General features: G+C 44.4%; 1 protein-coding gene across 3 annotated transcripts; it reads left to right on the forward strand.

Moving 5' to 3' along the window:
- Positions 1–61: 61 nt before the first annotated feature.
- Positions 62–25,494, forward strand: DERL1 (derlin 1). 3 transcript variants are annotated; one of them, XR_014790006.1, is made up of 9 exons: positions 62–307; positions 6,751–6,862; positions 8,335–8,399; positions 9,299–9,325; positions 13,742–13,837; positions 14,765–14,817; positions 17,508–17,618; positions 17,945–18,081; positions 19,725–21,789. XR_014790006.1 is itself a non-coding variant. In XM_084848868.1 (8 exons), exons 1-8 carry the CDS (start codon positions 155–157, stop codon positions 19,861–19,863), a joined length of 756 nt encoding a protein of 251 aa, XP_084704994.1. In that variant the 5' UTR covers positions 62–154; the 3' UTR covers positions 19,864–25,494. The 3 variants fall into 3 exon arrangements, 2 of the variants coding, with proteins under 2 accessions (XP_084704994.1, XP_084704995.1); XM_084848868.1 differs by lacking the exon at positions 17,945–18,081 and having other exon boundaries at positions 19,725–25,494; XM_084848869.1 differs by lacking the exons at positions 17,508–17,618; positions 17,945–18,081; positions 19,725–21,789 and adding an exon at positions 15,237–15,468.
- Positions 25,495–26,449: the final 955 nt, after the last annotated feature.

Raw genomic sequence — 26,449 nt, forward strand, 5'->3', positions numbered from 1 at the left:
AAATTGCGTGCAGCCACGTCGGAGGAAGGCGGGCCCCGCCCACCGACCGTCCAACCTCCGCGGCTTCGCTGTCGGAACAGCTCCGGCGGCAGCGAGGAGAAGCGAGGCCCGGCGCTAGGCCTTGCTGCAGCACCGCCTCGGTGGTGGAGGCGAGATGTCGGACCTCGGGGACTGGTTCCGGACCATCCCACTGATTACGCGCTACTGGTTTGCAGGCTCCATCGCGGTTCCCCTCATCGGCAAGTTAGGCCTCATCAGCCCCGTCTATTTGTTCCTGTGGCCCGATGCCTTCATCAACCGCTTCCAGGTAGGGGGCCTGGACTACAGCTCCCGGCATGCATAGCGCGCTCCGGTGTTAGAGAACCGCGCAGCAGTGCTGCGTTCTGGGTGCTGGGAATTGTGGACAGTTCAGTTAATGTAGCAGGAGGGCATGTTTGGGATCGTAGTTGGCTGGGTAGTTCTTTTGGCAAGATTGATTGCCCTCGAGAGGCAGTGATAGGAGTGTCACTATGGCCTCATCACTGTCAGGGAGCATAATTTGAAATACCGTCTCCCCGCTTTCTTGTTGAAAGGAGTTGCATGGCACTTTGCCTCACACTTCGTGAGAGACTAACCCAGCCTTCCCCACCTGCTGTATCCTATAGATGTTCTGGACTGCAACTCCCATCACCCCTTACAGTTGACCATGTTGGCTGGGCCTGATGGGAGTTGAAGTCCAAAACATCTAGAGGGTGCCAGGTTAAGGAAGGCTGGATTAACTTTATGCAAGGAAAAATACCCAGGTATATTTTTTTTCCCGAGCTCCCGTTCTGGGACAGTCTAGTTGGGAGCTATGGTGCAGTGCACAGTGTGTAAGGCTTGAACAGGAAGTTTGTGGTTCAAATGCCCACTTAGTCATTTACTTGCTTATATGTAGTACACTTATATCCTGTCCTCCTTTTTTCATGGAAACTGCAGTGGTGTATATGGGGTTTCCAGGTAGTCTCCCATCCAGGCACTGACCTGACCCAGACCTGCTTAGTTTCAGCAAGGTTGCTGCATCATGTGCTCTCAGGCTGTCCTATAGTTATGAAATTCACTGGGTGACCTTAAGCTGAGCAATTGGGACTGGTCCAATGCACTTTGCAGGATGGCTGTGGGACTGAAATGAGAATACTCTGTGTATGCCAAACTGAGCTCCTTGGAGGATGGGTGAGACAGGAATAAATAAGGAGGTGAATGTATGAGAGGGAGGCACAAAAGTGATGGCAGAGTACTGGGGAAGCAGTCTGTAGCTTCATACTTTTGTGTATTCTCTTTGCAAGCAGAGCTATGCTGAAATTCCACAGGAGCACATAAACTTTGTTTTGTATTGAACATCAAACTGAAAGTCTTAACTTTCTTCTCTCTCCTGCCCCTCCTGATTATATTTCCCCCTTTGATGACTGTCAATATATGCTTGAAAATGTGTGGGCAATGCCTGCTGTAATCTTGGAAATGGGGTTCATGTTGAGAGTGTGTGTGTGCCCTGCTGCTGAATAAGAAAGGTGTGCCCTGCTGCTGAATAAGATTTTTCAGTAGGAAGGGAGACATTTTGAGCTCCCTGTGTAGCGTCTTTTTCATCCCCATCACTAGAAAACAAAAATAAAATGTAGAATAAATTATGCAGAATAAGAGAATCACAGAATTGTAGAATAGTAGGGCCGGAAGGGGCCTACAAGGCCATTGAGTCCAACCCCCTGCTCAATGTAGGAATCCACGTCAGAGCATCCCTGACAGATGGCTGTCCAGCCTCGTCTTGAAGGCCTCCAGTGTGGGAGAGCCCACCACCTCCCTAGGTCATTGGTTCCATTGTCCTATTGCTCTGACAGTCAGGACATTTTTCCTGATGTTCAGCCAGAATCTGGCTTCCTGTAACTTGAGCCCATTATTCCATGTCCTGCACTCTGGGATGATCGAGAAGAGATCCTGGCCTTCCTCTCTGTGACAACCTTTCAGGTACTTGAAAAGCGCTGTCATCTCTCCCCTCAGTCTTCTCTTCTCAAGGCTAAACATGCCCAGTTCTTTCAGTCTCTCTTCATAGGGCTTTGTTTCCAGTCCCCTGATCATCTTCGTTGCCCTCCTCTGAACCCTCTCCAGTTTGTCTGCATCCTTCTTAAAGTGTGCTGCCCAGAACTGGACACAGTACTCCAGATGAGGCCTAACCAGTGCTGAGTAGAGGGGAAGTAGTACTGCCCGGGATTTGGAAGCTATGCTTCTATTAATGGAGCCCAAAATGGCATTTGCCTTTTTTTGCAGCCACATCACATTGTTGGAACACATTCAGCTTGTGATCGACAACAATTCCAAGATCCTTCTCTCTTGTAGTGTTGTTGAGCCCCATCTTGTAACTGTGCCTTTGGTTTCTTTTTCCTAGGTGCAGAACTTGGCATTTATCCCTATTAAATGTCATTCTGTTGTTTTCTGCCCAGCGCCCCAGTCTATCAAGATCACTTTGAATTTTGTTTGTGTCTTCCAAAGTATTAGCTATCCCGCCCAATTTTGTGTCATCTGCAAGAAGATGAGTGGGTCTGCATAATTCTTCCAGGTGACAGAATTCAGGCTTATATATATTTAGTGCTGACAATATAACCAGTTTTGCACTGTCAAAGGAGATGCTAATGCTTTCATAGGCTCCAGTTTAGTGAAGAGGCTTTTCTGTTATTGAAGCTAGGGGTTGCCTGCTTCTGGATTCTCAAAGCTCAGTTTATTCGCCAAATGCTGGTCTGGGGGCCAGAACTATCCATACATAGGTATGGAAGGTCTGGCTCATAAAAAAAAAAAATACATTGCCATTGCCTACCAGTAAAAACTTCACAGGTGTAAAACAGATGTTGTCAGGCAGTGGCCCTGTTCGCAATTAACTGTGGCAAATAGGAATTAATTAACCCACAATTTGCTGTGTATGAGCCTCTGTTGCTTTGCATAATCAACCTCCAATCGGCCAGATCAGAGGTTGTTGAGTGACATGTGAACCTGGACACTATGGGTTATTCATGGGTTAAACTACCCAAAGTCAGCCTAAGACCCTTATTAACCCACAATTTGCTGCTGTTATGTGTGAACCAGGTCAGAATGAGGCCATCAACATGGGTGGCTAGGAAAGAGCAGTACAGTATAGTGTATATAAAACTCTGAGTCCTGTTGCTATATTTCCTTAAAATTAAATCTGTAAAGAAAACACCTTGATTAAAATTTGGTAGGGTTGCAGCGAGGTTGTATGAAGTTGCTCTGGAAGCTGTGTCTGGCCCATGAACTGACTGTCGGCTTTTCCTTATTGAGCTAACAACCATAATTTGCAGCTGTATCTCCTTGATTACCTATAATAGAACAAGAGTTTTAAGTAGAACTGCTGTCAGTGGTTGGCAGTTACGTTTCGTGAAGGTCTGCAAAGTCATGACAGCATTAGTGGCTAGGTTAGGAACTTGGTTGACTTCCTTCACATGCAGCTGTTTCATTTTCCATTGCCAGCTGGATTGGTGATATGAGAAATGGAGGCTGGACTGTAGCATCACAGTATGCCTGTAGGCCTGCATTTTTTGTACAGGCCTGTGGTTTTTAACTGGGTGGGGTGTAGAGGGGAATAGCTCCCTGATGCTTTTCTCCAGCCTTATAAATTAGCCTTCAAAAGTTTCTAGTCTGCCATTTTTTTTAGTTGTATGTGAAAAGGCTAGTAGCCTGCATTTCCAGGCTGGATATGGAGGAGGGGAAGCCCCTCTATGGCTAGCATAGAAAGGCAGCCTACTAGCTTCTTGGAAGGCAGTCTTTTTTACTACCAAGCAGGCTGGTGGAGGAGGGATAGAGCTGAGGGAGCCCATTCACTTGCCTGCATGGAATTCCTTGTGGTCTGCAGCAGGGGTGGGCAGAAGGTAGATCTTCAGGTAGTTTGGACTTCACCTCCCAGAACCCCTTGCCAGCATGGCCAATGGTCAGGAATACTGGTAGTTGGGGTCCAAAACATCTGGAGTTCTACTTTCTGTCCACCCCTTGAATACAGCAATCAGGTGAATTGATGAATAGATTACTGTTTTTCTCATATTGGAGGAGAAATGCTATTCCAAGGCCCTTGCATGCTTCACTGGAAAGTTACTTTGTGAGACACACAGTGCATCAGTCAGTGGGATTGGGAGTGAAGGGGAGGGATATGCTGTCCTCCATTCCATTTGCTCTGATGTGCCAGGAAGTGCAGCGCGCAAAGCTATGGACATGCCATTACTTTGGTTTGCTCAGAGAGGTGCAGCCATGACCCGATGGGGAATTAACTGCACTGCACCATGATCCTATTTGCCTGATCATAGCTGTTGCCATCAGCCTATCCTTAGTACAGTTAGACTGTGGTCCTCTTCATGCTTATGTGGGAGTAAGCTCCATTGAGCATAGTGGGGCTTCTGAGTAAACATGCATAGACTTGTGCTGTCAGAGTATTTACCTTACTAGATTTGATATGCCTGAACAAATACCATAGCTGTTCTTCTCTGAAGTCTGAAATTGAGGCCAGTCTTATTTAGAAAATTTCAAATGGGTGAAATGTAGGTGAAAGTTGCTCCTTGTTTCTTTTGGGCAAGATTATCTGGATGGTGTGTCAAAAATGGCAACATGGTCAGCCCCTTGTGGCAAGGCTATTTATGTGGCGGCTGCTGCTGCTTGCTCAGTTAGCAGGGCCATTCTTGAAACATGATAGATGGGAGCTTCCATAAAACAGGTGTTGTGCTTAGAGTTCATGCATGAGATTGGCTGTTGGTGCAACTCATACAAAATAGCATGTGAAAGGCAACCATCCTCATGGTGATTATCATTTATCATTTCTATATTGTGGGTAAAGTTGAATCCTCAAAGGGGAAATTGCTTGTGCTGTTGTGTATATTAATTACACAACTAGCCTGTTTCCTTTCCATTGAGGCTGGGCTACAGGAGGAGGGGCAGTAGCTCAGTGGTAGAGCACCTGCTTTGCATGCAGAAGGTCCCAGGTTCGGTCCCAGCATCTCCAGATAGGACTGGAAGAACTTCTGCCTGAAGCCCTGGAGAGCCACTGCCAGTCAGTATTGACAATACTGGGCTAGATGAACCAAGGGTCTGTTCTAAGGCAGCTTCCTAAGTTCCTATGACAAGCCCACTGAAAAATTACACAGGCAGGTATATACTGCATCAGTGTGTGTTCTGGGAAGAGTTTGATCTGTCTTTAAAATAACGTTAAAGGTTTTGTTCATTACATCCTGTTCATGGTGTCTTCGTGGAACAGCCTGGTAAAGGTGGATGGTTAAGGAAGGAGTTAGGAAAACTGCTAAAGGAGCGCAAATTTGTTTTTCTTTCTATTATTTCTGAATTGCTTTTCTGCCATAAGCAGCTAGAGCATATGTATAAAATTAAAATGCTGACATCAATGTACTCAGTTTTTTTTTTTAAAAAATCATCCAGACTCAGCACAAAGAAAATCCAAATCTGCACTTGTAATGCGTTAAGCATAATTAGTCTAAATGAGTGGGACTTGCAACACAATGTATGGAGTACTTCTGCTTATACGGTCAGCAAGCTATGCCCTCTTCTAGGATCCTCCATTCTGTTCCCCCTTCCCAGTTTTCTGTCTCTTTCCTCTCAATAGCAGCCAGCATGTTGTGATGATGGAGCATGCTCAGTCCTCATTGGGCTATGTGGCCAGGGGGTCCCACCATTATTTTCTAAAGATTTTTGGTACTTCTGCAAGACTTGGCATTTTCCCAAGCCTACTGATACCTTCCTCTTGTGTGTGGGTGGTGCCTTTATGACTCTATAAGGATCCATGCTCAAGAGAATGAGTTCACTGTTAGAATATAGAACATATACAGTTAGTTCTGACTGGTATTTAGCTATATTGTCATGCTTGATATATTTGTGTACAAATTTGATCCACAAAGAGAATGGAGGGTGGGAAGCCATGTACTGGGGTGAGTGGGTGATACAGTTAATGTGACAGACTCAAGCAAAGAGATATGTATGACATAGTGATCTGGTTCAAATGCCACAGTGGCCCATGGAGCACTGTTTAAAACCATGGTTAATTGTAATGGGAATAAGCCACAGAAAGCCTTTTGGCACAGTCACAAGGAGGACATTGGAAGCTTTTGCTTCTGTTTTTGATTAACTGCAGTTTCATGTTTCATCTGAATCCTAAACTATAGTTTGTTAAAACAACCGAGCTTCATAACCCATGGTTTGAAGTTTGCTTTTTTCAGACAAGCCATGGTTAAGAGTAACCAGTTTGTTAGGAAAATGATAAGCTACAGTAAATAAAAAATGGAAGAAATGTTTCTGATCTCATGGCTACACTGGAGGGAGTAGAGAGCATGTGAACCCAAGTCTCCCTTTGTCGTGTTCCCATCATGAGACAAGCCATGTTTTTATTATGTCTGAATTGGTCCAATGGCTTCTCCTCCTGACTACTAAAAGTCCTACTCGACCCCTTCTGGCTTATGACCCATCACACTGCCCAGATGTTCAAATGTTCCCATATCTCTGAGGGCAGAACCTATCCAAAGAACATCTTGGTATTCCCAGGTAACCAGAATCTCTTCCAGATTTGGCATTGTATGAATGCTCAGAATAGACATTGTCTTCCTTTATTTTACCATATCTAATGTAATAATGTCTTCCCAATCAGCCATATTGCCAGATGAAAGCAAGTTAAACTTCGGTACTGCTTAAACTAGCTCTCTCTGTAATAAAAATCTGAATTCCTACTGTGTTTTGTTTGAACAGATCTGGAGGCCAATAACAGCAACCTTCTATTTCCCTGTTGGCCAAGGAACGGGGTTTCTTTACCTGGTGAACTTATATTTTTTGTATCAGTATTCATCAAGACTAGAAACAGGTAACTTACCTTTAAGTGTATATAGCTGCGTGATCAAACTACATCGCTCTTGTATTCAGGACACTAGTTACCTTCCTTTTGCTTTTATAATCCTCTGTGTCTATCTTGTAAAGACAGCCAAATTAACATCTCACCGTTTAAAAAACTATTAAGTGAAACTGTGGCTGTGTTTGCAAATAAGCCAGAATCATTGGGTTTTTCTGGTTTACTGTGAACAGACAACATGCTGGTACACACAGCTTGTTCACAATAAGCCAGGGTAAACTAGCAATTATATTTTATTATTAATTAAAATATTTATAGATGGCCATAAGGCCCTCAAAGAACCAATACAAAAACAACTTGAACAATAGCAAAGATTAAGAACAGAGCACTAAAACCCTCCAAAAGAATAACATCAGCAATCAGCTCTTAAAAAAAAACAAACCCACACTGAGTGGAAGAGAAATTTCTTCACCACCCACCAGAAGCTAAGCAAGGAAGGAGATAATCTAACCTCTCTAGGGATGGAGTTCCTACTTGGGGTCTTGCCCCAGAACACAGCTTATACGTGGGAGTAGGTGTATACTTGTGCCATCAAAATACCCAAGTGCAGGAGCTTGTCTGGCAAGGGCATCTGGTGTCAGAGGAAGATGAAGGCTGGCTAGTAAAATGGTCACTGTGCAACCTGATTGAAAGTGGGCTGATGACTATTCTGTAAAACAGGAATAGGGAACCCTCCCTTCTCTTCCGTTACAATCTGGCCCATTCTTGACCCCTGTTAGGATGTATTCATTCTCATCTGGGTCAGGCCCCATGTCAGTCAGCAGCTGAGTTGCCAAAGGAGATGCATAGGGCATATTGGAAGGGGTTTTCCCTATTGACAACTAACAATGAAAGTGTACAATTCATATGTAACTTGTTTTTGACCCAGTGAGCCTGAACTGAGCTGCTGGTTAACTAATTCAAACTTATGGTCCTAATCCTTAGAATACATAATTATTTTTTTTTAAAGAAACCTCTGATCGTGATGCAGATGCCATTTGGGGGCACTCACTAGGGCTGCAATCCTGTACCCATTTGCCTGGGAGTAAGGCCCATTGAACTCTGTGGGACTTACTTCTAAGTAGACATGTGTAGGGTTGCAAAGTGAGTTTGTTTACCATGGTGTTCGCAGAAAAATAACACCAGATCCAAAGCTGGTACCCTTATTGCATAGACAGCTCCTCCATAAATATGGGGAGAGGATAATATATTTAAAAGTGTATTAAAACGACCAGTTTTTCAGGTACGCCTTTGCTGAAGAAAGCCTCTCTGACTTTCCTATTGGTTCCCGAAAGAGCAGCCTCTTATTTCTTCCTCTGCACAAAAGTTGCCGTTGTGTCCTGCAATCTAATCATAGTCCTTAAGAGCCAGCCAGTGCCTCTTGGGGGAAGCTAGCAAAACAACTGCCGGTGTTTCAGAATCACGCTAATGCCATGCTTTGTTCACAGGTGCTTTCGATGGAAGGCCAGCCGACTATTTGTTCATGCTTCTCTTTAACTGGATCTGCATAGTTGTATCCTTTTTTTTCTTTGGCAGCAATGTTCTGGTGTGGTTGAGTCCTGGGAAAACAGTCACAGAGCTGGTGCATGTTTCACCTGCAAGCCGCAAGGTGCTCAGTTCAAATCATGTCTCAGTCATGAATCCACTGAATGGCAGGCTACTTCTCAGCTCCTCCTTTCCCCCATATGTAATAATACTGGCCTACCATATATAGAGGAGGGTGGGAAGGGAAAGGTGTGAGGATTACAAGTGAAAAACCCAGGGAAAAATTTGCTATAAATATTGATCGATTGATTACATTTCTACACCACCCAATAGCTGAAGCTCTCTGGGTAGTTCACAACAATTAAAACCACAAAAGACATAATAAAATACAATATAAAATGTAACAGTTTAAAACATCAGTATAAAAGTACAAACCAAAATAAAACCTAGCAGCAATGCAGAGATTTAAAATACAATAACAGGTTTAAAACAACAGAGCTAAAAGACTAAAATGCCTAGGAAAATAAAAAGGAAAATAAAAAGGTCTTCACCTGGCACCAGAAAGAGCACAATGTAGGCACTAGGTGAGCCTCTCCGGGAAGCCCATTCCACAATCAGGGTGCCACAGCAGAAAAAGCTCTCTTGGTAGCCACCATCCTAAATATCAACTGTTATACTTTGTCACCATTCTCACTTAAGACCCAGCATGTGTCTGGCTTCCAGACTGTTCTCTTCTGCATCGGACTGTGTGTATGAGAGAGAGAGTTAGTGAGTGAGATTCAGAACACCCATTTTGCAGGCTGTGTCCAAGCCATGTAATGGGGCCCCAAACAGATTCTCCCTGGCTCAAAACCTCAGTGTTAAATCTGCCTCACAACCATGCTGATTTTTGTGTCATTTGGTTTTCCTTAGTGAAAATAATGAAAGATCACTGGCTTGGCAATGAATATGCAGGTAAGTGTCTCTTTGGTTTGAAAGCAATCCAGCTGACAAGGGGCTCACTCCTCACACCACTGCTTGTACTCTGATGTGAGTGCCAAATTCACGTGGACGAAGTCGAAGAGAAGTGGGCCGGTGTGTGCGGTTTACCGCTTTTCCCTCTAAAACAGTGAAGTGCTAGGGAAAAAGGGTCAGTTTTTGCTTGAGTATTTGGAAGGGAAAGATACCAAACAAAACACTCATGCATCACTCCTGCTTGACATGATTTGTGTGCATTTTGCAATTGGTGTTTTGCCCAATTTTTGCCCAAGCACAAAATAGTAAAAAACAAAAATAAAAAAAAAACACCCTAAGAGACTATGGCTACATTCAGATATAATGATAAAACTAGGGCTTATTGTTGCCCTAGGCTCATGCATGTCCCCCTCCTCTCTCCTCTGGTGAGGCTATGAGGAGAATATTGGAAGCTTTTGCTGATTTCTTTCTTTTAAAAACAATCTAATTGCAGTTTTGCCTTATGTCCAAACCCAGATACAGTGTGGATAGTCTTAACTCTTCTTTTACTGAAACAAGCCAGCTTCAAACCTTGGCTTCTGAAGCTGGCTTGTTCTCATAAACCTAGTTAATATTAACCACAGTTCAGGGTTCAGATGTAATGCTAAGCTGCAAAAGCTTCTAATCTTGTAGCTGTGCTGGAAAGGGGAGAGGCCCTAGGCCCAAGGCTTTGCCATGTAACCTTCAACTACCATTTATGATTGTATCCAAATGCATACATTATTAACATTATTGTATGCAATATGTTAATTGGGGGATTAACATTATTGATGTCAATAGAGGATATGCCGTAGGGGTATTCCTTTCAAGCCACACTTCATGTTGGTGCCCTAAAATCTCTGCCCCACATAGCAGGGAGCACTTATAGTATGCTCCCAGAGCTTCAAACCAGTGGGAAGGGGGGCTTTTAGCCATACCCTGTGACACCGCCAAATCTCAAACGTGGGCACCTTGAGTCTAGACCCTTCCTGCTTTCTTTTGCAATAGCTGGCTTCCAGAGAGAGAGAGAGAAACAGATGCCCCTCTTTGCAGCTTCTCCAGTGTGAGACTTCAAGGCCAAAACCTTGCTACGAGTTTCATGAGAGTACCAGCTGGGATCGCGTCCATGAACCTGTGCCCATCCTGCCAGCATGTCATTCTCTACCAGCTTCACTTGACCTTCCCTCACCCCACTCTGTGTGAGGCCTGCTGTCCTTCACCTCAAATCCTCATAAGTCTTTCCTCATAACCAGTTTTCCCAAATCCATGCAGTTTCTTGCACCATAGCAGAACAGGAGATAATTACATTTAACATTTGCATCTACAGTCAGGGCCAGAAATATTGGAACAAGGATAACTGTTTTGGCAGTTGGCCTCTGTACACCACCACATTGAAGTTGAAAGGAAACACACCCAGATATGAGCAAAGTCAGGACTTTCAGCTGTAATTCAAGGGGTTTGACAAAAGTGGGGCACTAGCCATTCAGGAAGTATAGCCAGTGGCATACACACCCCCCCTCCCCATCGTTGGTGGCTCATAAGTAATGGAACGAATGGCTGACAAGCAGCTGCATGGCCAGGTGTGGCCTGTTTCCTGGGTACCCCATGACCAATCAAGCAGATAAAAGGCCTGGAGGTGGTTCTGAGTGTTAAATGTGCATTTGGTAGCTGTTCACTGGAACTCGCAACATGAGGTCCAAAGAGGTGTCCATGCAAGTGAAGGAGGCCATCATTAGGCTGAGGAAACAAAATAAACCCATCAGAGATAGCAAAAACAGTGGGAGTGGCCAATACAACAGTTTGGAACTTCCTGAAAAAGAAGGAATTAACTGGCAAGCTCAGCAACAGCTAGAGGCCTGGAAGACCATGGAAGATAACTAAAGTGGATGACCGCAGAATTCTGCTTATGGTGAAGAGGAGCCCTTTCACAACATGTAGCCAGGTCAAGAACGTGCTTGAGGAGGTAGGCATGTCATTGTCAACATCTACAGTCAAGAGACAGCTTTATGAATGTAAATACAGAGGCTTCACAACAAGTTGCAAACCACTGGTAACACTCAAGAACAGACAGGCCAGATTAGTCTTTGCCAGCAAACACCTAAAAAAGCCTGCCCAGTTCTGGAATAAGATTCTTTGGACTGATGAAACCAAGATTAACTTGTACCAGAATGATGGGAAGAGAAAAGTGTGGAGAAGGAAAGGAACAGCTCATGATCCAAAGCATACCACATTATCTGTCAGACATGGTGGAGGCAGTGTTACGGCATGGACATGTATGGCTGGCAATGGAACTGGGTCACTGGTGTTTATTGATGACCTGACTGCTGATAAAAGCAGCAGGATGAATTCTGAAGTGTATAGGGCTATACTTTCTCTCAGATTCAGCCGAATGCTGCCAAACTGATAGGACGCCGCTCCATATTGCAGATTGATACTGACCCAAAACATACAGCAAAAGCTACCCAAGAGTTTTTCAAGGCAAAGAAGTGGGATATTCTTCAATGGAGCATGCCTTTCACTTACTGAAGACAAGACTGAAGGCAGAAAGACCCACAAACAAGCAGCAGCTGAAGGCAGCTGCAGTAAAGGCCTGGCAAAGCATCTTGAGGGAGGGAACTCAGCATCTGGTCATGTCCATGGGTTCCAGACTTCAGGCAGTCATTGACTGCAATGGATTTTCACCCAGGTATTAAAGGCGATCCTTAAGATTGAAATGATGTTGGTTTCTTCCATTACTTATGAGCCACCAATGATGGGTGTGTGTGTATGCCACTGGCTGTCCTTCCTGAATGGTTAGTGCCCCACTTTTGTCAACCCCCTTGAATTACAGCTGAAAGTCCTGACTTCACTCCCATCTGGGTGTGTTTCCTTTCAACTTCAGTGTGGTGGTGTACAGAGGCCAACTGCCAAAACAGTTATCCTTGTTCCAATATTTCTGGCCCTGACTGTAAAACATCCAGCAAGCCTCTCGTCCAAGGCACAGCAGACAGATGTGTGTTGTATAACTTGGTCATGTAATTAAGCAAGCCTGGTATTGACACCTTTGCAAAAACACACACACCCCAAACAAAAACCACCCTCCCCCTTCACAGCATCACTTCTCTGGGTAGTATTCACTTCTTTTTAAAGATCTTGTTGGAAGTAAATCAACACTTTTTTTCTCGCAAACCATCTAGATACGTAAGCACAATAACCAAAGTTCTGAATAAGGAGGCCTAAAAACCTGCATGGCCCCTGTTTGTGCCGTGAATCTCTATCAGTGTCAAATCCAGTGGCACCATCAAATCTAATAATACTCTCCAGTTTTATTTCTATCCCTTGATTTCTATTTCTCTTCTGTAATTCTGAGGTCTGCAGTCTGAAGCATACTTCTGTGGAAATAGGTCTCGGTGAAATCAGTAGGACTTAATTCTACAATAAAACAAGGCTGGGAATGGCGCCAAGCAGCCACAACTTGTGACCCAACAAGACAAAGGCAACCTGCCAGCCATGTCTTCTGGCTTGTCAGGCCTTGACAACCCTCTGTGTTTGCTATCTCAGGAAGTCAACAAAATGCGGCGACATGGTCCAGTCGCCACTTCTCAGCAAATGGACCCCATGCCCCTCCAGTGATCATGTGACTTATACTAATTTTAGCCAATTACTATGAGTGTTGGGTTGGATTTTCCAAAGCCAGGAATGAGCTTTTGTGGCAGGCCAGTGGCTGGTATTTTGGAGTTGGGGACAAGCTTTGAGTAGGGTTTCTAGAGGAAAGTAACACAGCAACTAATGCAGGTATTCTACTCCCAGAAAAGTGCTTTCACCAGCAATTTTTTTTTTAAAGCTGGGAGCGGGGGGGACAGGACTTCTAAGTGTTCATGCTAGCTAATAGAATAAGGGCCATTGAACAATGTTACCCATGCCATGTTTATGCAGCAGTAATTTTCTGATTTGCACCCTCTGTGTTCACCATCACAGGAAGTCAACAAAACCAGGCGATTGATCAAGCCCCTGTTATGCTGCCCCAAGTGGTTTGTGGTGGGCTGCCTTCCCCATAGTGTGTCACAGGTTGTGGAGGCCTGGCGCAAACAGTGAAATCTCATTCCCAAACAAGTTTGTTTCAGAATTAATTCCTGGTGGTTTTATGCTGGCAGGTGTGAAGACACCTCTGGAGCACCTGCTTTGGAGCAGCCTTCCCCTACTTGGTGCTTGCCAGATGTGTTTGATTACACCCCCCCCCGTAGTCATACTGGGTGGGGGTGATGGGTCCAACCCATCTGGAGGGCACCAGGTAGGTTAGGGCTGCCATAGAACTGAACAGGAGGCTTCTTTGCATTCTGTTTTATTGTGAATTGTCTGCAGTTGCTCAGGTCTCTCATATCCATTCTCATCTTTTTTTGTTTCTCCCTTCTCTTGTAGTTGCTGATGATCCCCCTGATCATGTCAGTGCTCTATGTTTGGGCCCAGCTGAACAGAGACATGATTGTGTCATTTTGGTTTGGGACACGGTTTAAGGTAAGGCCCTAGGACAGGGCTTTTCCATAGACTTTTGACTGAATCAAGGGACCGTCACCTTCTTGCCAAAGAGAGGCAGTTCCCCCTGCGTCCAGTCATCCCTTCCAGATTATCAAAGGAAAGCCAACCTCTGATGAGCTGTCTTGCTGCACTAAGGATGGTCCTCTTCCAGGTCTTTATGTAGGAGAGAACTGGAGCTGGGAACATGAGTTTCTGTCTTAATAGAAGTAGATACAAGCATGAGGTGGTGACACCATTATTCCTTCACTGCATGCATGTTGTAAAAATATGCTGGGACGCTGCAACCAGGCATGGACTTGAAGGGTCCTGCGTAGTGCTGATCTTTACCTACCTTCCTAATATTACTGCCTGTCTCATCCCAAATCTCCATGCCTTCCCATCACTGTTAACTATTTAGGTTTGAGGATTAATGCTACTGTGGAATGTTGGGCTTGGGGGAAGGAATTTGGTATCGTTGTAGTTCACCGCGCAATGAAGAGGTGCAAGGACAAGGGAAAGATACCAGTGATAATGCAAAGTGGTGGGGAAGACTAGGATGAGGAGGGAACGTTTGTGTGAGCAGGGGCCAGGGGTTCCATGGGGTGGAGCAGTAGAAGAGCATCTAACTGCAATGTTTGAGGCTTTAAACAGCTTTTAAAAGGTGCCTGGGATGTTATAACCCAAGGGAGAAGTACTTTTAAAATATGAATTGCACATAGTCTGCTCACCTGAGTAGAGCAAAGTCTCTGTATCTGTTTTCTTCTGATTCCCTTTAGTACTTGGAAAAAGCTTCTGCGGCATCAAACCATCTTACTATTTATTTAAATCCCCTGCAATGTACCTTGCTAGTTATGTGATTTTCTATCAGTTAAGGAATTGCATTTGGAGGTGTTCATAACTAACTTGTATATACTCATGTTCCCCTAGGCATGCTATCTACCATGGGTTATTCTAGGATTCAACTATATCATTGGAGGCTCGTAAGTATTCCTAAATCCTCTCTGTGTATATGCATGCAAGTACAATGCATGCAGTAGAATGGCAGTATCAAATGCTGGCCGTTCGCCAGCTCTAAACACATTGCACTGGTGGGAGCATTTGCTAGCGCAACCAGAAACTAGCACAACCAAGGATACTCACTGAAACTACTGCTGCTGGAGCAGGACAAGCCAGTGGAGGTCCACTGACTTGGCTCATTCTGGAAGTGGTTGTTTCAGCTAGTTTCCAGTTGCACTAATCTGTGCTAGTTTCCTGCCGCACTCCCCGATATTCCCACTAGCGCAACAGCAGCATTGGATGCTGCCCAATGTAACTTACGTACATATCTGAAAGGACTTCCAAAACATTTGGATATGTGGGAAATTTGGGTGGAGGGTAATCTTTCCCTCCCTTTGCCCAGCACTTCCATTGGCCTAACCTGCAGATCTCCATGGGTGGATTCATCTGTAAGCAACTTCCATAGAAAGCTCCCACAATGCCGCTGGCACTGCTGCAGGATCAGCCCTGGTCAAACTGGGACAATCCCCCTGGTCTGAGTGAGATTGCTCATGCATGGGCAGTAGGTTCCTCTGTCCTTCGCCCTTCAAGGAGAAGGTGAGCACAGGAACAAAGGGATTTTTTTTTTAAAGTAACATATCATTTTACTCAGTCTGCCCTATTCTTAGAATGTGTGATCTGAACTTGGCTGCTAGGAGTCAAGGCTGTTTTGGGGTTTGGGACAGGGATCCCCCCCCCCCCTACAGGGCCTAGCAGTTTAGGCCCTACGCTGCTCCATGTAATCTCCTTGGCTATATATGGGAGCGGTCAAGGTTGCCAATAAGACACAGCTTTGTGTACCAAGCAGACTTTGTAAAGAGAGGTCCAGACAATCGATTAGTTTTTCAGCTGTTCCCATCGTGTGGTTAACTAGTCTTAAAACTAAAATATTAAATTGCCCACTTAACAGCTTCTCCCTGGTCATGGGAAAGCCAAATAAAAAGCTTTTGCAGTGCTTCCTAAAGGTGCTGGGTCTCTCAAATCTCCAGGGAAATAGAGTTTTGCAATTCTGGGGCAATTACTGGAATACCTCTGAAATATGCCCTTGTTCTCCCTACTTTTTTTCTTGGGCACTCTACCTCCTGTGTGTGTAGTGGGAGATTAGTTGAATAACTGTTGACATCTGGAATCCACAGGAGAGATCATTACCCCCTGTAACAATGATCCGTGTGTATCTCAAGGCCTTGAAATGTAGAACAGAATAAGTTGGAGTAAATGATTGTTGAGGACCTCTTTGATGCTTATATGTAGTGATGGCTGCAAATTCATTCGTGGAGGAGAAGGCTGTCACTGGCTACTAGTTGTGATGGTTATACACTACCTGCAGTATCAGAGGCAGGATGCCTCTGTATGTCAGTTGCTGGGGAATATGGGTCAGAGGGTGCTCTTGAGATCATGACCTACATGTGGGTTTCCTGGGCAGCTGGTTGGCCACTGTGTGAACAGAATGCTGGACTAGATGGAGCCTTGGTCTGATCCAGCAGGGCTCTCTGGGACTTCGTCATTCTTGGGATTCAAATGCATTTTTATTGCTCTTGCCTCCCAACTTCGTTAACTCCAGCCATTAGGATTGATTTCACCACACATTTGCAAAGTTTCCCGGATGTGTATCTTATAAAATAAGTGTTTGCTCTTCAATCAATATGGAACATTTGAAAAGCTTTGCTAGGTTGTTGTTTTCTAGTTCAGCCCTACACACACGTGACTCCTATACATATCTGTTCAGAAGTCATCCCCACTGAGTTCAGTGGGACCTAGTCTCAGGTAGTCTAAAATCCTGTACACCAGCCTTCCCCAACCTGGTGTCCTCCAGATGTTTTTGACTACAGCTCCTATCAGCCCCAGTTAGCATGCCCAATGGTCAGGGATGTTAGGTGTTGTAGTCTAAAACATCTGGAGGGCAGCAGGTATGGGAAGGCTGCTGTACACACTTAAAATTGGCAGCAGAAATGGTTTTACTTAAAAAGTAACATTATAAAACACCCCATTAACTATTAATGCTCCTTGGAGGCCCTACTCTCCGGGTTGTTCAGACAATTAGTGGGGGAAACGACGCAGCGTTCGTTGTTTCCCCCACATGTGCTGATCACACGACTGGGATTACCCTAATTACTCAGTGGGCAGTCTGGGTGAAGTGTATTTTCACTCACCCTACAACTCATACTGCAAGCCATGTGTTGTAAGGTGGGTGAAAATACACTTCACCCAGACTGCCCGCTGAGCAATTAGGGTAATCCTGTTCGCGTGACCAGCACATGCGGGGGAAACAACCGACGCGTTGTTTCCCCTGCTGATTGTCCAAACCTGGACTCTGGCTCACCAGCAAGAGCCATTTGCCTGGTGGGTACTAGGGACAGGGCTTTCTCAGTGGTGGCCCCACATTGCTGGGACCCCGTCCCCAAGGAGATGCATATGGCCTCATCACTGCCAGTTTAAAAAAACAGACACCTGAAGACACACTTATTCCAGTCTGCATTTGGTGCTTAAAAATTAGTAGCTCCTGCTGTGTGTGTTTAATTGTAATTTGTATATTGTTTTTGTAATATAAGTTGTGAGGGCAGTGGGCCCTGAAAGGTGGGTTAAAAGTCTTTTAAGTGAATAAATCAATTAATGAAATGTTCCCTGCCCCCTGCAGCATCATCAATGAGCTGATCGGCAATCTGGTTGGTCACCTGTACTTTTTCTTAATGTTTAAATATCCAATGGACTTAGGAGGAAGAAATTTCCTGTCGACACCTCAGTTCCTGTAAGTTGGTTCAGTTCTCTCCTCTTAAAAAATTCAGCTTGATTTCTTAGAGAATACTGGTGAGTTATCCCCGTTAAGGTGCAATCCTGTGTATGTTTAGATAGAAAAAAGTCCTACAACTCCATGCTGGCTGGGGCATGCTGTGAGTTGTAGACCTTTTTTCTGTCTAAACATGCATAGGATTGTGCCCTTAATCAGTTGTTATTCCTGTTGTAAATTCTTTACAAGAGAATTTAGGCGGTGCAACAGGTTTTTCCAGGTGAATGGATTCATGATTGAGTCAATTGCTACATTTCAGCAGACTGCTTATCTTCTCCCCATGTCAGAGATCCACAAAGATCTTTTAGATTGAAACTTTAGAAGCCACCAGTCAAAGAGGGGAAGAAAAAGAATGCTCAAATGAAACTTGAAAAAATTAATTCATCTTAAAACAGAACCAACACGTTGCAAAGTCACCACCTAGGTATGCTTATCCATATATGCAGAACAGATCCTCCTTTCTTTAGCTGGCGTGCATGTCAGTTTATAATGATCCAGATACTTGCTCCAATGTCCATCTTCCCCCAGTCTTGTGTTCTTCATATCTTCCATCCATCAGCCTTGTTCCCTTCCCATTCTGCCGATATACAGCCTTTTGCTACTAACAAATGCCAGTTTCTCTAACTCAAATGAAAGTATATAGTGCAGGAGGGGGCATATTTTGGCCGTCCAGATGTTTTGACTTATGGCTCCCAACAGCTCTAGCCATCATAGCCAATGGTGAGGAATGAGGGGAGTTGTTAGCCAACATCTGGAGGGCCACAGATTGCCCACCCGATACAGGAGAAACAAGGGTGCAGCTAGGTGACCAATGCCACCCCCACTGTCCTGAGCTTCAGTTGCAGAGGAATAGGGTGGGCTGCTGTGATGGTGACTTGAGATGCCTCCTCTCAGAAGTGATGCTGGCTGGATTACTGTAGCTGCTGGGGCCCTGCAGTTTTCCCTCCATACTTCCATTGGGTAAGCAGCAGGTCTAATTACTGGCCTCTGTGACCCTTAATGAGCTGAAATCCCAGATGAGAGTGGGAGAGAGAAATATATATTACTATCTTGAAGCCACAGACAGCAGCAATGAGGAGAGGGATTCCCACTCTAGACACCAGCCAGTACCCTGTGTTGGAGGGAGGGCAGGACCCACCTTTTCAGCCTGGGACTTTTGCCCTTGTGTTTTGTCACTTGATCTCATCTCCTGGGGGAGTGGGAATCCCATTTGGCATATGGAAGTGGGATTCCTCCCAGGGGGGAGGGGGAGGATCTTTATGGAGTATGACTCTTAACAGGTCTCTGCAGCTGCTGTATCAAGTCCATATGATGTAGAGCCCTGCAAAGAAAGATACTGTTAAGAGAGAAAAGAAAGACCTAATTGGAGTGAGCAAGGAGGGAGACAGAAAGCATCACAGCAAAGTGCAAGGTGGGGGAAAAGCAGACATGAACACAAAGGCAAAGAGAATGAGCAGTAAGACACATGGGGGGAGCAACAAGGTATGTGCAAACATGCAGCTCAGCAGAGAAACTCAAGGAGAGAGCAAGGACCCACATGTGAACACACCCATTCTCCCCCATCAGATAATACAGTTTTTATCCCAGTTCAGAGCCAGAGATTCCCCTATGCCATTTACTGTTTGTGGAGAGCTGCCAGCGCTTCTTGGGACCTGTAGCTGCCTTAGAACCCTCAGATGATGTTTTTGTGATAATTACCCAAACATGATATACTACTGAAGTTAAATTGGGGGCTTTCACACCTCTTAACTTTATGAATATACAATGGATTTTCACCAAAGTGTGAAGAGCAACATTTCTTTCCCAGAATCTTTGATAGTATCTTAATTGGCAGAAAGAACTGCACACCGAGCCTTTAAAAAATGCTTATTTGAATCAAAACAGCTGTGTTGTTTGGACAGGAATGTATGAAAATCCAGAAGAGTACTGAATTTGTTACAACTTTAGTTTCACTTCCTGGTTCGTTGCTGCTCTTTTAATGGTGAAAGCTTAATATGTGTGCATGTCATTTATCAGGTTGATTGTGTGCACGCATAATTCTGAATGGCTCTTTTGCTTGGCCCCCAGGTACCGCTGGTTGCCCAACAGGAGAGGAGGGGTGTCTGGATTTGGCATGCCACCTGCCAGCATGCGCAGACCAGCAGACAATCGCCAGGGTGAAGGAAGACACAACTGGGGTCAGGGCTTTCGCCTGGGTGATCAATGAAAAGAACTTTCTGCTTCCTTTTTCTTTTGTGTGTGCGTGTGGAACATCATCGATAATATGTGGGAATGGGTGCGACCATGAGGCATACTCAAGGACTAGGTTTGCTCTAGTACTGTTGGGTCTGACCCATTAAGAATTCTTGTTTGTTCCTGGTGGAAGGTGACACAACTGGAAGGCACAACATAGATTTTTACACCCAGCTCTTGAAAAGTGCTCAACCCAGTACTGCCATTAAAAAAAGAAAAACACACATTTTGGTCATTGTCTAGTACAGTGTACTTTCTCTTACCAACCTCTCCTCAGGTGAATAATGCTGTTCCATCTGTCTTGTGAGCCTCACTTCATGTACGAGGCCTACCGAGTCCTCTTAAGAATGTACTTTTTTGGTCCAAGACTGCTCTCCTTAGAGTGTAATTAGTAAAAGAGTTACTTTAAAGTTCACACTAACACTAACAGAAGAACTTCAGGTATCTGTAACTACATTAGCCTTTAGCAGCAACAGACTGTTAAAAATTCCCTTTTGTGGGGCACCAAATAACTGGCTTGTTTTGTTTCCAGTGGGAGAGATGCTAGCTCGAGCCACCGAAGCAGAAAAGAAAGGGATGAGTGGCAAACATTAGCTTTCATCTGCAAAACTTGCTGTAGTCGCCTAAATGCCACTATACCCTCAGTATAGCAAATCTGGTGTACTTCAGTGCTGCAAATGCTGTGCACATTCACTTGGGAATAAGTTCTACTGAACTTGGTAAGGTATAGGATTGAGACAGAATGGGCTCAGGACTACAAAATCTAAGATAATGGCTCCTGGGTTTGTATCTTACATGTAAAATGAAGGAGGAGAATGCATTTCTTGTGCAGGGTGTGAATAAGGACAAACTAGCTGCAGATGATAAGTTGGGTAGTTCAACACAGAATACTTGTTTGCTTAAAATAAGATACAACTGGAACCAGGTTGCTGGGTTTAATAAAGCAGATGGCAGCTTCTCTCCCCCCCCACCAATTTCTCATCCTGGAATAAGACCTGGGTACTTAATAACCTTTGTTGGAAGTTTATTATAAGAAATGAGTGTGATATAACACATGTGGAGATGTTGATAGTTATATGGAGTAATGTTGGAGATCTCAATACTGGAGAATAAATAAAATCTCTGGGCAGCACATGCTGATGGTGGTAGGAGGCAGTAGACCTCACCTTGTTCTTTCAAGCCATTGGTCTCTTCCCTCCTGCCCCAGAACTCCCTCTGTTCCTTTGGCTCAGCCTTCCCCCACTGGGTGCCCTTCAGATGTTTTGGACTACAACTCCCAGAATCCCTGACCACTGGCCATGGTGGATGGGATTTGAAGTCCAACAGATCTTGAGGACTCCCCTACTTGAGGAAGGCTGCTTTGGCTTAATATTAGTGTGGTCTACTGTGCAAACCCAAGAGACATCACAGCCATCCTGGTCTCCCCCCCGCCCCACCATCACATCAGCAAGTCTCTACAGTGTGTCTGTTCCCATCTGCAAATGGAGCTACAAGCAACAGTTCACCCAGTTACGCTAGTAGGCATTGTTTCTGTAGCACTCAAACAAGAAGCACTGTACAAGTGATTACGAATGCTTTTGGTTTTACTACTGCTGACACGATTTCCCTACTCGTATGCTGCAGGCTCTTCAAAATGTGTAGTTGCTAGTTGTGCTAAGCGGGAAGGAGGGAGTGATATGCTCACTGGATTTCACGTTGTCTGTGACTTGTTCCAAAATATGTGAACACAAATGGTGGTGGTCTTTGTTGAGCAAAGCGGAAACCTTGAGATTATTTGTCTTAATAGTGCAGAAAGGTGTAGATCAAGAAATCATTTAGCACTGTCCTCATGGTAATAAACCTTGTAACGGCTCTTGCCTTGATTTTTATTTATATTTTTAATAAAATGACTGAAGCCCCCAAGGTCCAGCATATACTTCTTGTCAATTCATTCTGGTTTATAGAATGTGGGAAATCAAATTCCTGGCATGTGGCCTTCCTCAAACTGGTACCCTCTAGGTGTGTTGGGACTACAACTCCCATCATGTCCAGGTGGGGATAATGAAAGCTGTAGTCCAGCATACCAAGAAGCTGCCAGTTTGAGGAAGGTTGCTGTAGTGGTTTATCACTGGATTAATATTGTCAATAGAGGGCATAGGGCAGGGGGGAGACAGAACAGTGCATGTACTTAGAGCTTTGGTTGCTGTTTTCCCCCCAGCAGTTTTCCACTGCAAAAGACAAGCAGCTTCTTAAAATTGAACACCAGTTTCAGTCCTTGTAGTGGGAACGGCTGTATCAAAACCAGAAACAGTTTTGAGTGTGTGCCATTCTTTCCCATGGGCAAATGGTTTTCCTTTGGATCTTAGTCTAAGCAATGTATGTTGTGAATGTTACTTTGCCCAACCCCCAGGTTCTTGATTTTAAAGGAAGAATCTTGTGAAGCAAAGAGCCACCCTTTTAAGATCTGGATTCTCCTTGCTGTACGTTCTAGGAGAAATTAATCACTGCATTGTGTGAGGTATTATTTGTTGGTTTATACAAAGTTCAGGTTCTCATGAAGACTACACATACACACCTCTAAGAGCCGATCAGAAAAGGCATGTGGGTATAGGGACTATACCAGCAGAATCTAGGCAGGGGATTGTAGGTTTGAATATGCCCCCATGTTAAAAAAGAAAAGTGCTGGGCGGGGCAGTGGGTCAGACTAGAACCATTCCTCCATGGCATGCTAGTTTTCCACTGGCAGGGAATCTTTTTGTTTGGATTGTTTTCCCTGGGCTTTTCCAATCATGCCATTTCCCACCTCTGTAGAAACAGTGGTCCTTCTGAAGTGCAGTACTTTTGAAATTTGAGAGATCTCATGCAGTGTTCTGGCAGATCCAGTCCCTGGAGCATGAATAGCATGGGCACTGCCTCAGATTATCAGGCCTGCCAAACTTGCATAACTGATAAGGACCACAGTGTGGCTCTTAAGCCTGCATGAACTGCTTCTCACTTGGAGCGTGGTGATGAAATCTCCCTTTTCTTCACAACTGTTCTGATTGCCAAGAGCTTAGCAGTTAAAAAAACCCTCACACTTGTGGCTTGACTCTTCAGCAATGAGACCTGCTGGACCAAACCATGCTCCTTATTACCATGCTCTTTGTTCTGCTGGAAGCTGCTATGTAAACATTTAATACATGTGAAAAGAGCAAAAGAATCCATCCTTACAAGTATTAAATACATTGGGAAGGAATTTTTGTGAACCACCCAGTGAGCTTCGGCTATGGGGTGGTATAGAAATACAAGAAATGAAATGGGGTGCTCAGAAGAGGAAACTGGTTGGTTTTGCAAATTTCTATCTGCATCAGTCTTAAAGCAGATTCAAGTGCTGAGAAAGGCATATGGTACAGTCCTGGTGAGACTACCATGATACAGTGCATGCAGGAGTTTGGCTTTTTGGGGTACACTTCAGCAAGTAACTGTCCTAGGCTCACTTTGCAGGGGCTCAGTTGTGTGGAGGAGGACTGTTATTTGTGTTAGTCTCAAAGCTGGATTTGGCTCTTTGACTGTCCCCGCATCAGAATCTTTGCACATAGAAACATACATGTTGTGGGGAAGGCTTTTTACTTACCTTCTCCTTAATGCGCTAGCTTTCTACATGCAAAACTGGTGTGTTCAAACAAATGATTTGTCTGATGGTTATGCCTTGTGCCTTTTCTGGATGTTAACTCACTCTTGCTTGGATTTGTTCACCTGAAGCACGCCTTCCCTGCCCCGGGATTTCCAGTTGACACTGACAATGGCAGATTCCATTGTAAAGTGGGTACTTCTGTTCTTTTGTATAAAGAAAGTCTTTTTGTAACTAAATTCTTTTTTGGGGGGCAAAGTTTTAAATTAAAGTTGTAAAAACTCTAAACTATTTTGGTATTTGTTTTATCCTTGCAAGTCCTTGACATAACTGTGCTTCAACCTTCAAAGAGCTGAAGATCCACTTCCAAAGGTGTAAAATGAGTGGTTCTCTAACAACCTGCAAAACGCTTAGTTTCTATAGGCCAGAAGGTTATTATTGAGTATTGGTATGGGTCTTCATATATTCCGGTACACCTTACAACTGTTCTCCAAGGTAGTCTATTATGATTGGGCCAATAAATAATGGATGGTTTAAGGCAGGGGTAGGTACTTTTACCCCTTCATGGGTCAATGCCTTGTTGTGGCGAAGGGGCTTGCGTAACTCAGTGAAGCCATAAGCTATGCCATGCAGGGCCACCCAAGACGGACAGGTCATGGCGGAGAGTTCTGACAAAATGTGGTCCACTGGAGAAGGAAATGGCAACCCACTCCAGTATTCTTGCCAAGAAAACCCCATGGAACGTATCACAAGGCTAAAAGATATGACGCCGGAAGATGAGCCCCTCAGGTCGGAAGGTGTCCAATATACTACTGGGGAAGAGCAGAGGGAATTTCCAAGTAGCTCCAGAAAGAGTGAAGTGGCTGGGTCAAAGCCAAAAGGACACTCAGCTGTGGATGTGTCTGGTGGTGAAAAGAAAATCTGATGCTGTAAAGAACAATATTGTTTAGGAACCTGGAATGTAAGATCAATGAATCAAGGTAAGCTGGAGGTGGTCAAACATGAGATGGCAAGATGGAACATCGACATCTTGGGAATCAGCGAACTAAAATGGACAAGCATGGGCGAATTTAATTCAGGTGACCATTATATCTACTACTGTGGGCAAGAATCCCTTAGAAGAAATGGAGTAGCACTCATAGTCAACAAAAGGGTGGGAAAAGCAGTACTGGGATACAATCTCAAAACGATAGAATGATCTCAGTACGAATCCAAGGCAAACCATTCAACATCACAGTAATTCAAGTCTATGCCCCAACCACTGAGGCCGAAGAAGCTGAGGTTGATCGGTTCTATGAAGACCTACAACACCTTCTAGAACTAACATAAAAAAAAGATGTCCTCTTCATCATAGAGGATTGGAATGCCAAAGTAGGAAGTCAAGACATAACTGGGATAACAGGCAAGCATGGCCTTGGTGTACAAAATGAAGCAGGACAAAGGCTAATAGAGTTTTGCCAAGAGAACACACCGATCATAGCAAGCACTCTTTTCCAACAGCACAAGAGGCGACTCTACACATGGACATCACCAGATGGTCAATATCGAAATCAGATTGATTATGTACTTTGCAGCCAAAGATGGAGAAGTTCTATACAGTCAGTAAAAACAAGACCTGGAGCTGACTGTGGCTCAGATCATGAGCTGCTTCTTGCAAAATTTCGGTTTAAATTGAAGAATGTAGGGAAAACCACTAAACCATTCAGGTATGACCTAATTCATATCCCTTATGAATATACAGTGGAGGTGACGAATAGATTTAAGGGATTAGACCTGATAGACAGAGTGCCTGAGGAACTATGGACGGAGGTCCGTCACATTGTTCAGGAGGCAGCAACTCAATCCATCCCAAAGAAAAAGAAATGCAACAAAGCCAAGTGGCTGTCTGATGAGGCTTTACAAGTAGCTGAGGAAAGAAGGGAAGCGAAAAGCAAGGGAGAAAGGGGAAGATATATTCAACTGAATGCAGAGTTCCAGAGAATAGCAAGGAGAGACAAGAAGGCCTTCTTAAATAAACAATGCAAAGAAATCGAGGAAAACAATAGAATGGGAAAGACTAGAGATCTCTTCAAGAAAATTGGAGATCTCAAGGGAACGTTTTGTGCAAAGACGGGCATGATAAAGGACAAAGAAGGCAGGGACCTAACAGAAGCAGATGAGATTAAGAAGAGGTGGAAAGAATATACAGAAGAACTATACAGGAAAGATCTTAATGTCCTTGATAGCCATGATAGTGCGGTCACTGAACTAGAGCTGGACATCCTAGAGAGTGAAGTCAAGTGGGCCTTAGGAAGCATTACTAACAACAAAGCTAGTGGAGATGACAGTCTTCCAGCTGAACTATTTAAAATCCTAAAAGAGGATGCTGTTAAAGTGCTGCACTCAATATGCCAACAAATCTGGAACACTCAACAGTGGCCACAAGACTGGAAAAGGTCAGTTTACATTCCAATGCCAAAGAAGGGCAATGCCAAAGAGTGTTCAAACTACCGTACAATTGTGCTCATTTCACATGCCAGCAAGGTGATGCTCAAAATCCTACAAGCTAGGCTTCAGCAGCATGTGAACTGAGAACTACCGGAAGTACAAGCTGGGTTTCGAAGAGGAAGAGGAACTAGAGATCAAATCGCCAACATTCGCTGGATCATGGAGAAAGCAAGAGAATTCCAGAAAAACGTCTATTTCTGCTTCATTGACTACGCTAAAGCCTTTGATTGTGTGGATCACAACAAACTGTGGCCAAGGGTCAAGAAGCAACAGTAAGAACCGGACATGGAACAACCGAGTGGTTCAAAATTGGGAAAGGAGTACGACAAGGCTGCATATTGTCGCCCTGCTCATTTAATTTATATGCAGAATACATCATGAGAAACGCCGGGTTGGATGAATCACAGGTCGGAATTAAGATTGCCGGGAGAATTATCAACAACCTCAGATATGCAGACAATACCACCCTAATGGCAGAAAGCGA

This window comes from Heloderma suspectum, chromosome 4, assembly GCF_057233095.1.
Source record: "Heloderma suspectum isolate Gila_16-S chromosome 4, 16-S_ref, whole genome shotgun sequence".
Lineage (NCBI taxonomy): Eukaryota > Metazoa > Chordata > Lepidosauria > Squamata > Helodermatidae > Heloderma > Heloderma suspectum.

Coding starts and splice junctions, on each gene's coding strand:
- DERL1 (XM_084848868.1), top strand. CDS start 155: ATGTCGGACCTCGGGGACTGGTTCCGGACCATCCCACTGATTACGCGC. Junction 9,326..13,741: donor GCTTGGCAATGAATATGCAG/GTAAGTGTCTCT, acceptor CTTCTCTTGTAG/TTGCTGATGATCCCCCTGAT. Junction 17,619..19,724: donor CTGTCGACACCTCAGTTCCT/GTAAGTTGGTTC, acceptor CTTGGCCCCCAG/GTACCGCTGGTTGCCCAACA.